The 11215-nt window shown below is 45.4% G+C and overlaps 1 protein-coding gene across 2 annotated transcripts; it reads left to right on the top strand.

The window, feature by feature from the left end:
• The first annotated feature begins 1828 nt into the window (after positions 1 to 1828).
• Positions 1829 to 9261, top strand: errfi1a (ERBB receptor feedback inhibitor 1a). 2 transcript variants are annotated; one of them, XM_023837595.2, is made up of 4 exons: positions 1829 to 2192; positions 5009 to 5191; positions 5345 to 5427; positions 5865 to 9261. In XM_023837595.2, the coding sequence occupies exons 2-4, from the start codon at positions 5079 to 5081 to the stop codon at positions 6920 to 6922; spliced, it is 1254 nt and encodes a 417-aa protein (XP_023693363.2). In that variant the 5' UTR covers positions 1829 to 2192; positions 5009 to 5078; the 3' UTR covers positions 6923 to 9261. The 2 variants fall into 2 exon arrangements, with proteins under 2 accessions (XP_023693363.2, XP_023693362.2); XM_023837594.2 differs by having other exon boundaries at positions 1831 to 2227.
• Positions 9262 to 11215: the final 1954 nt, after the last annotated feature.

Genomic DNA, 11215 nt, shown 5'->3' with positions numbered 1-11215 from the left:
GCGGAGGTTGTGACGCGTGCAGAGGAGAAAAGTTCATGGCTGAGTTACTTTAATCGCAGGGCGATTTTGGACCGGAACAGCCCCGGTTTTTTCCGTCTTTCTTCTCTCGCATCGCGTGCCTATTAATGCCAGTCTGCAAGAGATCGGAAGAGTTCTGCGCGAGTCTAACGTTGTGCCCCGCGTGGCGGTGCCACCCGTGGAGCAGCGCGCGAAAGAGCATGTTGTGCTGCCTGCTCCATCTGGCCCCGAAGAATAGAAGAGATGAGCTATAAATTATGAGCGGGGAATAGGGAAAGCACGCCGCGTACCCAGGCAAAGCTGTCTGCAGGAATTTGCGGCTACACAAATGCTCCTTTTGCAGTCGTGTGTTCCATCTTTACTCATTTCCCGACAGGAATTGGAAACGTGCTGTTGTGATCTCACAGATAAATAAAAGCATTGGTAATATCCAACCTGATGTAACCTTAAGTATTCTTACGTGAGGGAAGTTAAATTATCTGGCCAGATTTCAGAAAATGGACTGTTACAAAAACAAGTGTCAGTGAAATGTTTTTATTTAGGAGTGGCAGAACCATAGTCATATTAAGAATGTACAGACTTGACATGATTAAGTAATATTACCAGTAACAATTCTGAATGAGAAGATTATTTCACAGTAAGTGGTTTGTTGTTTTTTTATTCAAACCTTTGTTTTATTTTTGAAACACATGTATTTCTAAAGGAATTAGATTGAATTGTGTTTTCTTAATGCGCTGGACAAACATAAAGCAACTTGGCCGAAAGCTGTAATCTTTGTTGCTGTACTAACGGAGGATATCGGCAGTGCTAATCTAACACAGAGAGTGTTTATTTGACTCCAGGCAAGACTCAAATAAACATTTGGTGCTAACAATTCTGGTTTAGTTGTGCATGCAGTAACTGTAGGGGGACCATATTTAGTAAAAGGATGTCAAGCAGTTGAGTTAGCATCCGAGCACAGAGATGAGAAATCTAGAGTTGTCACCATTATGGAGAAAGGGTGTCCCTGAAAGATGGCTGTATTTGCCGTTCAGGGTGGGAGCAGGTGACACTGAGCCTCGAAGGACTGGGTTTTTCAAATAAACCGAGGATGTTTTTGGCCTTGTCGTATTACTGAGAACACCGTGTTACTTTTACATTTATTTTATTTAGTAGACACTTTTGTCCAAAGTGATGTGCAAATGAGACACACGGCACATTACAAACATACAGCTGTTGAGCAGACATCTGAGGTTTTACGTATGAAGTCATATATTGACATTACTGCTGCAAAACAGTGGATATGGATGGATATGACCAATATTTGCAGAAACAAAAGCTGCCTTGCACATGCAAACAGAGCCTTGTGTTTTGCAAGTTTTTCAGTAATAGGGTTTCAGTTTAAGGAAGGTTTTCGCAAAAGTCCTAGAGATCACACCATCATATGTAATTAAGTTACATCTTAAAACACATCAAGTGTATCGTATTCTTACCTTTATTTTGTATTTCCCTCAATGAGACCCCAAGTGCATAAAATGTCACTCTTGTATGTAAGGTATGCCTACCCATATCTATGTCTTGTTATGCGAGTGGAAATTGAAATACAGATATTTGTTCTCCGAATATTAAGGATATATAAAGGGGTTAATCTCAAACTAGAATTTAACTCAACAGTTAAAATAAATCATGCTTCGCCATATTTTTAAACGTCTAGACGAAGACCCAGATTAATTCCCCAATGACGTGTGTAATATATCACAAAAACAACATCAGCAGCAGGTGTAAATCAGTCAGGAAGAAGTAGATGGATGATAAAGAATATCATTCACAAAATTTCGCTTGTCATGCGTACAATTTACCAACTTGAAATTCATGACCCATCAATGAGGTAACAGCTGTTCGTAAGCAGAATCGCTGGTCCCAGCAGCCTCCAGACTGCACTGTGTCTTTAAGATGCGTTAAGGGCGGAGTTTTGCCTTTTCACTGTGATCCCTCTATAAAGAGCATCGCAAAACTGTATCCCAAAGTGAATGAGTTTTGCGCAACACGGAGTTTGGAGTACAGCAGTAAAACTCAGCGCGCCTTTAATTGCACGTATTACCGGGGCTTGACAGAACTGACAGGAGACACCGTCGGCTAAACATCGCGAAAGCCAAGGAAGAGTCTACGGCAACATGGGGGAGGCCGTGGGAATAGTGAGTGCGCATTAAATACCGTCCGCTTGTTTTAGGTGAGCATTGATAAAACGCGAATGTAAAGTCTGCTTTCTGTGTATATGTGTGATTTGATGACGACAGCCCAGTATACTTTCGTTATATAGGCATCTGATTGCTTTAAGTATTTTCTTGCCATGTAATTGTGTACGGACGATTGTGACTACAAACGTTGCGCGAAGCTAAAACGTGTTATAGCTTACACGGATCGTTCGGATATCCCACGTTTTGTTCTTTTTTTTATATCAACCAACTGTATTTTCATCGAATTATAAGTATCCGTTTCAAGACTTAAAGCATAAGCCGAATGCATGGTTTTATAGTAAAAATTATGGATTTGCCCTATTAGTTATTTTTTTCTGTAACCGAGGCTGTTCGCGTGAGTACGAGATTGATGGCAGAAATATGTATTGATATTATAAACATATGGTCATTTATGGCTTAAATGTGATCGTACAGAGATGTTGATGTGCTGTAAATGGACAATAATGAGTCCACGTCGGTTATTCTGTTCTTTTATGCTGTGGCCTAATTTCAGGTCACTTGTCAAGGCAGCAGCATTGGAGGGGGTAATTGTATCCGTTTTTAGGGGACATACCCTGCATAGGTCCGGTAAAACCTCCTCGGTCGGTGAGTCGGGAACAGCTGGTTGCCGGTTCGCGCCCCGCGGCGCAGGTACAGCGGGTCTGGCTGCTCGGAAACCGCTGTAGGGGCGAAAGAGCCGGGGTGTGTTTTGCTTCTTTTCTTAATCAGATGTGCAAATCTGAAATGGTACGTTTATTTTATTACCTGCTCCATGCGTGTACCATTTACATACACGGATTAAAGAATGTGGTTCAGAGATTATACACATTTGTGTATAAATATATTGTGCTCTCGTCTCTGTAATACTTTGATTAAATAGCCTATATGTAGAGTTTTCATTCAGATTTACTAGCAGCCACGTGTGCCTGTCCAAAACTGTCATTTTAAGGCTATATTTAGACGCAAATACGATTTATGATAAATAGTAACCCTTTTCATTCAGTTATGGGTATCTTACTGGCAGGCCCTTTTGTAATGCATATTAAATTTGTACATGCGAAGCACTTCAAATGAACGCTTTCACACACTACAGGCTTAACGAAATGCGTCGAGATTAAAGGCAGGTTTAAAGCATTTGCTATTAAGATGCATATGTCGGCTGTCCGTAAATCTGGTCTCCCGGCTGGAGAACTGTGGTTCCCGGGCTCAGATCTGTTTTTGCACCTGTTGCGAAGGCAAAGACGGTTCCTTGCCCGGCTCTGGCCGACGTGGACATGGTCTGAGTTGAACAGACGGCTGACTCCGTGGGGATTTACTGTGCGCTAATCGCCGCAATGTGGCGTTTCTCTGGCCGATGCATTCAAGTTCACCCCATGCGGACGATTTCGTTCAATATTGGGTCTTCCAGCTCTGGCCCCTGGGGAGACAGCCGCCTGGGTCTCCCAGAATTGGGGAATGCGAGAGTTTTTATGCACAAAGAGCCATTCATGAATAAAAGCGGCCCCATTTATGCGTATCCCCTTATTCATGCGCTGCTGGAATTAATGATTGGTTTCTTACATTTGAAGAAGGTCTTCTAGAATTGTAATAAAGTCGCAGATTTTATCGTTATCTTTGCTGCAGAGGGATATTGAGTCATTTTTTTAAGTGTTGCAATCGAAGTTACAGTTCTCTGCCTTTTCTCTCTCTCCCGCTCTTTTACCAGAGGCCACCAAACAGTCTGCCATTGATTGCAGTGACACGTCAGGGAACATTTCGTTCCTGGCTCGTGGAATCTTTCTTAAGCACCGAAAAGATGCGTGTCTGTGTGTGTCTGTGTGTCTGTGTGCGTGCCAGTGTACGATCGCGATCCTCAGTGTGACGGGAAAATGGATCTATATCCCTGCGGACTGTGTTGTCCCTAAACAAGTGCACATAAGTCTCTTTTCTGGAGTGGTCACAGTAATGAACATGAACATGAACATAATTTGCTGTGTGTGTGTGTGTGTGGTTTTTGTCATGTCGTAGTTAATGTGTGCTAAAGATACCGATATGTTTTATAAATGGAATAAATGTGTGAACAAATCATACTTGCATAAGTATAAAGTTTCAAATGCTGCTCATTCTGATATTGCTTGGCTTTGGAAACTGCCAGATAAACAGCTGGATGAGCTATTAAACTCACCCTGTATAGGTTCACTAACATTTGCATCAGCAGTAACATAGCTGTCCTGGTCTTCACCCAGCAAATCGAGTCCATTTACTTTTTAAAGGAGATGCTGATGGATAAATGACAGCATACCTTCATGCCTGATGCAGACACCTGCCGCTTTTCTTCTCACCAATAGTCCAACTTTAATAAGTGACAGGTGTAGGTCACTGGCAGAGCTTGGCAGTGTCACCGTTTCTGAACTCTCCGGAGAAACTGTGGGGTAGCTGTCATACATGATGGGAATCCTCAGGCTCCTTCAAGCTGTGTGGGATGTCAGTGCTGCTCGTATCAACTGGATCTTCTTAATGACGCCGGTTTTAATCTTAAAATGGCCATAAAGTTATGTAATGGTGACACCGCTTCACAGCTGGGCTGCGGCTTCAAGGTCACATTTCAAATTTGGCAGAATTTGCAACAGATGACATTTGATGGCGAATTCCGGTCGCTTCTGTCTGGTTTAACCTGAGATGTTTCCAGCAAACCTGCACCGTTCACTGTGCTGTATCCCAAGCAGGTTCATGTCATGGAGCCCTGCGTGTCGCTCCGGCCTTTCTCTGAACCCTGCATCCCTTCTGCCCTCTAGGCATGCTGCTGGGTGCCCGATAGGAGCGCAGCGTCCCGTGGTTTGAACGTGACCTGAGCGCGGCTGGACCATGTCCACCGCGGGCCTTGCTGCACAGGAGATCCACCTGCCCCCAGGGAGCCTCCATCTGCGGGACATGGCCGGGGCCAAAGCGTCCTGGAGTCAGCACCACGACTTGGACAAGTGAGCACCTCAGGGCGCTTTTTAACTGCGCCTCAGGGCGCTTTTTAACTGCGCCTCAGGGCGCTTTTTAACTGTGCCTCGCCCCGGTCCCTCGGCCGCACTGCGTAGCGCGCCGCTGGGGTTCGCTAACTCGGCCGTTATCTGCTCTCGCAGTTTGTACTTCAGCCTGGACGCCACGGCGATGGAGTACAGCCTCCGGGTGCATCAGCTGAGCCCTGCTGCTAGAGGACCAGAGAGTGAGTACGCACACACACGCACGTGCGCACACGCACACCCCCCTGTCCCTCGTCCCACATTCCCTACAGTGTGCACCCCTCCTGGGTGTGTGTCTGCGAGTCAACAGAAGTGACGCTGTGTTATCTGTGCCACTGCCAGGCCCTTGTGAGTCCTGCCCTGCTCTAATTTTAGCCCCTGAAGAATCCCCCCCCCTCCCCCCCCTCCGGCGGCCTAAGGGCAGTTCCTCTAACCTGCTGAGGTGTATCTGCGCCCCCTCCCATGTGTGGCCCCTCACAGTCGCTATCACTCCAGTGTGACGTCAGCCAGCCAGACGGTCGATCTGTCCTTTAGGTCTCAGAGGTGTTCAAACTGAGACTAAGCTCAATGTTCTGTGTCACCTGTTGCGCTGGGTTGTCTCATATAGTCTGACTTATGAGTCCTTTCTGCTTCTGCACAGGACAGCGCCCCCTCCCTCACAAACAACACAGCTCTGGGGCTCAGCGCCTGCTGTCCAGGAAGTCACACCCCCTGAAGATAATTCTGCCAGGCGGAGCGGAAACATCCAGCCCCAGTGATGGCGACCAGGTGGTGCCCTCCTTCCAGCGCCTGTCGGTGTACGAGCGTACCCCCCCTCACACGCCAGCGCGCAGCACCCGGCCCCTCCCGCCGCTCCCAGGGTCTGCGGGTCTGGACCAGGTTGTGGACAGTGAAGTAGAGTTCTTCACCAGTGCCGATGACAGCCGCTGCCTCGTACCAGAGGCAGCCCCCAAGTCCTCGGCCTTTCGGTACGGCGCACCGGGCCGTCGCAGCTACAGGGGATGTGGCCAGATCAACTATGCGTACTTTGATGGCCCTGGGGGGTCTTCCGTCCTGGAGCCCGAACTGGAACCCGCTCCAGAACCGGAGCAGCCGGCCGTGCTGGGTGGACCAAAGCCCCAGCGACGCCTCCATCGTTCCCACTCGGGCCCGGCGGGGTCCTTCAACAAGTCGGCCTCACGGCTGTCCGGCCACCCGCGTGCTGCCCACGCCCAGGGCAAGCCGGAGGTGCCACCCCGCATGCCTCTGCCTCCACGCCCGTTCAAGTCCTCCGACTCCTGTCGCCGTTGGTCGGCAGAAGTGTCTTCTGGTGGCTACAGCGACGATGACCGCCCCCCCAAGGTGCCTCCCCGTGAACCCTTGTCCAGTGGTGGATCTCGCACCCCCAGCCCCAAGAGCCTCCCCATGTACCTCAACGGCGTGATGCCTCCCACCCAGAGCTTTGCCCCGGACCCCAAATACGTGAGCCGGGCCCTGCAGAGACAGCACAGCGAGGGATCCCCCTGTATCCTGCCCATCATGGAAAACGGCCGCAAGGCCAGCACCACACACTACTTCCTCCTGCCCCAGCGGCCTGCCTACCTGGATAAGCTGGAGAAGTTCCTCAGGGAGACGGACAGCGATGCCGTCCATGATGAGGCCTCTGGCCTGCAAGGTGACTGTCTGGCCAAAACTAAGCTGCCCTTGGACTTTGTGTGAATGTGTTGTCAATCCGATCAGAGTGCGATGGGGGGTGAACGTCTACCAGTGATGCAGCAGCGCCCCCTGGGTTCATTTGACGTGCTGCTCGCTCGCCGCTCTCGTCCCGGGGTTCAAAATGTGAGCGGCAGACTGGCCTGGCTGCTGCGGATTTCTTTGTTCGTATCGAAACTGGCTCGTTTTCATCCACTCTCTTTAGTACATCTACTCAACACTGTCTTTTGTGGGATATTGACTAAGAATTATTTTTGATAATATTACTGTAACTTTTCACTATTATTATTATTATTATTATTATTATTATTATTGTTATTACTATTTTATTAATATATAGGACATGATAGTGTCTTGGTATGAGCTGGTCTTGTACCTCCTGTAATTCAGTGTTGGTTTTTTTTTGTTTTTTTTTCTCTCAACATGATGCAGAAAGCTACAGGCTATAGGTGCATGTTGCTGTTATCTTCAGATGTGACCCAAGATGGGATAGAGCATCAATTTAAATAAATAAATAAATAAATAAATGATGTGGTTGTACAGACTGTGCAGAGACAAAGATTTCTGAAAAGGATTATGAAGGATTTTTCGGCATTTTTCCCTGTTGGTTGCACATGTCCTTGGAAACGTAGCATCCCATTTGGAAGTCCTTTTGGAGAGCTGATCTTCTTGTGATTTTAAAACGACTTCATTGTAGTTTCCCCCCAGAGCTGTTTAGCCATGCGTCATCTCCTCTTTACAGAAGAGTGTACGCATGCAGGCGTGCGTGCATGCGTGCGAGTGCGTGCAAGGTATCGTGAGAATGTTGCAGTGTATTGGTGTGAGGCACGGAAGGACAGTGAGTTTGTGTGTCTCGGTGCTTGTCCTGGGCAGGAGTCACGGGGTGTCTGTCTACGTGCTGTTTGAAGTGCGTAAGTGTAGTCACTGGTGTTTTGTGTGTGCACCCCTCTGGTGTTAGAAAGCACAATAGCACACCCCAACATTTTAAAAATGAAGGAGGATTTCCCCAGTTCATCTGGCTTCTGATCAGTGAAAACTACCTTTTTATAAATGTGAAACATACCAGTTTTGCTTCAGAAAGCTGTTGTATGTTTTGGTCTAGCTGTCAGAAACGGGACTCTAGTTTTGTCCCAAATAGATCTTCAGAATCCCTTAATTGCTATTTATTCAAAATGCTGTTTTATTCTTTTTCATGGTCTTGTATTAACTAAAACCTCGGGAGGTGAATTTTCAGACAGTCCCTGAGCAGATTGCTCAGACCAGGCCCAACCAGTTTTACCCCACAGCGCAGACAGCGAACAAACACCTTCCATCCCACACCTAATCTGTATCTCTGGTATTTGTTCATGTTGTCCTGAAGTGAAGGGATCAACAACCTTGGTCCAATGATTGGGTCAGTTACAGGCCAAAGATAAACACACCAAAATCTACCCTACTTTACCCCCAAGGCTGCTTACACAAACTTGCAAATACGTCTTTTGTTGGTTTTTGGGTTGCTAAGTGTGGTGACACTGGTATCTTATGCAGGAACCCCATGCAGAGAGCTAAAGCTAGACCAGCTTATGACTGAAGAATTGCAGCATGCTTCTCTGGTCCATATCATGGCTTTGAGGAGCCTTCAACTCACTTTCAGGGTATCTGTTTTCACAGATCTTTCAAAGAAGACTTCACATAGTACTTGGTTCTGGTCTGCCAAAGTTCTTCTTGCTTGGTTGAAGATCGTTCTATTGGGAGGGCAGCTTTGAGACACATCCCTGGCTATATGGCTCTGTTTGGTCCTTGCAGCTTCTCTCGTATTGGAATATTCTAGAAACCAAAAGGTCTGTTGTGACACTGCAGGACAGCTTACCATGCTTAATCATACCTTTCTGCTGAACGACGCCGTAGATAGTATAACCTGGATTTGAAAGATGTTACATTGGTTTTTAAGTTTTGTGTTATGGAGGTCTTGAACACACCAGTGGGGTGTAAATTTAGAATGTATTTTTTAAAAACATCCTGACATGCACCATATCATAAAAAGATCACTCACTGTGCAAATACCATGTCTTATTTTTTTTTGTCAGAATATCAGAAAACTGTTTACATTAGAAAACTAATATATATCTATATATATGACATTGTGAATGATTTCATTTTGAACTGTCTCTATGTCTTATTGAATAACTAAATGAAGGCACGTTTAATAATTTGACATTCTTTGTTGTGGTAGAAAATGCACTGATATTACAGTATGTAATGTGTACAGTATTTTACAGAAGTCATGTTGTATTGAAGAATGTTGTACTTAATATTCTGTCTATAATCTTGAGAAAGAAATAATAAAATGACTTATTTATGAGTGAGTCTGGCAGTTTTTCTGAGTATACCAAGAACACTCATATTTGGTGTGTTCTACCTGTGACAGTAAAGTTTATTGTTCCAACATGATATATATTGTGAATATTTCCGTTCCAGCCCTGCCCAAGTATTACATCATTACACCTGGGTTTTTTTCCAAAAAAAGAGATTGGTAGAGACTGGCAAACGGTGTACTGAAAAGAGTCACTTCCTGCTTTCTGCCCGCCAACGATGACGAGCTGGGGCAATCAGGACTTCAAGCAGGTGGCTGTGCTTGGTCTACTGTGAGGTGACGGACCCTTGGAAAGCGGAGGCAGACACATGGCGTGTGCCTCGTTTTGTCATTACTCAAGATTGAGTTAATCTGTGGTGACTCATTTACACTCCCAAACTGACACTGCTGTTCCACTTTGAAATTGTGCCCTCATTAGTCCACCGACTTGTTTGGCAGTGTTTGCGAACATAAATCACAAACATTATTATTTTTATCTGCCACATAAAACCAACCAGTTGGATTTTACTTTCTGGACCTGAACTATTCACCTCTGCACATGGACATCTGTTGCTTTAATACTATGCATCGCTGCCACGTCAAAATAATTCTGTGATTAAATCCACTGCCAGGTGGATCACCCATGAGTAAAATAAATCAATAAAAAACAGATAACGTTTAATGTCTTGCTTTCAAATTTAGAAGAGAACTGGTATGATAATACTGGCACCAAATCCTAGACAAAGCACGAGTAACCTAAAATCAGGACTAGGAAGTCTCTCTAAGTATTTAACTCATCACAACTGAGCCTAATATCACTTTTAAAAAACCCACACTTTAGAGTCAAACTCTCAAACTAAATTTGTGTAACTTTTAGATACCTATTGCCCTTGTATTGCAAACATAGACCATCCTTGCTTACATTTCTGTTTCTGGGCATTACTCAGAGGTGGGGTGACACTAACCTGATTGGAGAAAAAGAATTTCACCTCGGACATGTTTGCTCCTAAACAATAAAACGCCTCTGAGGGCTGGTTGTTTGCTTAAATGAGGCAACAGCCAGTGTTACTGACCCAAGGAATTTACTGAATAAGCTATATTTGGATTTAACTTTGTCTCCTATGCCTGTACTCCATCTTGTACAGTCAGTGTTTACATAGTATATTCCAGATGTTGGGTATTGTTAAAAACCACAAATTGTCCCCAATGTCTGTGATTGCTACACAGTCTCAGACATTTCTCAGCTGCCAAGCCAGTGACCCTAATCCAAATGTGAATAATCACACGGCACATTAAGTGCTCATGCAACACATGTCTTACACTTTGCCGAGAATCACTTTAAAGTAGCTAAAGTGAAGCGCCTCACTTAAATCTACAGCGAGATGTGTCCGAAATGGAATTCCACCTACTGTACAAACCAGGGATTCTAACCTATAACCGCTTTTTGAGTTTCGTAGACATATAGGTCATATAGATGTAATATAGACATGTAGGTCACACAGTAGCCCATGAACCATGTAATAGGGTGTGGTGACACGTAGAAATGAAAAAAGAACTATTTGCATGCAATGATTAATAATAAACACCCCAAAGCACGTGAGAAATTAAAGTGGTCATTTTATCTACAGGAAGGACATAGCGCTTGATGTAACTCGCTACGGTGCTGACTCAGTTTTAAAAAGCATTGATTCTTCTCTTGCCTTTTCCTGAGAACAACCCCCAGGCAATCTCCTTGCTCCACATTAACCATGGCCAAACTGGCCCCGGCCTCTCTCAGGTGAACGACTGAGCGTGACAACCCAGGAAGAGTGCGTGGGCTGTGGCCATGACAACGGTGACAAGGGGCCGTCCTGCTACTCACGTCTCTTAGGGGACTGATCCAAAAAAAGGAAATAAAAACAAATAAGGCTGATGTAGCCTGGAGTGCTGTTTTGAGATTCTGTTGTGCATGAGAAGGTAGCAGACAG

This window comes from Paramormyrops kingsleyae, chromosome 8 (genome assembly GCF_048594095.1).
Source record: "Paramormyrops kingsleyae isolate MSU_618 chromosome 8, PKINGS_0.4, whole genome shotgun sequence".
Lineage (NCBI taxonomy): Eukaryota > Metazoa > Chordata > Actinopteri > Osteoglossiformes > Mormyridae > Paramormyrops > Paramormyrops kingsleyae.
Note: the sequence above shows the minus strand (reverse complement) of the source record. Positions and strands in the feature narration are given on the sequence as shown.

Excerpts from the sequence above, each read along its gene's own strand:
- errfi1a (XM_023837595.2), top strand. The coding sequence starts at position 5,079 with ATGTCCACCGCGGGCCTTGCTGCACAGGAGATCCACCTGCCCCCAGGG. Across the intron at positions 5,192-5,344 it reads CAGCACCACGACTTGGACAA|TTTGTACTTCAGCCTGGACG; the intron begins GTGAGCACCTCA and ends CTGCTCTCGCAG. Across the intron at positions 5,428-5,864 it reads TGCTGCTAGAGGACCAGAGA|GACAGCGCCCCCTCCCTCAC; the intron begins GTGAGTACGCAC and ends GCTTCTGCACAG.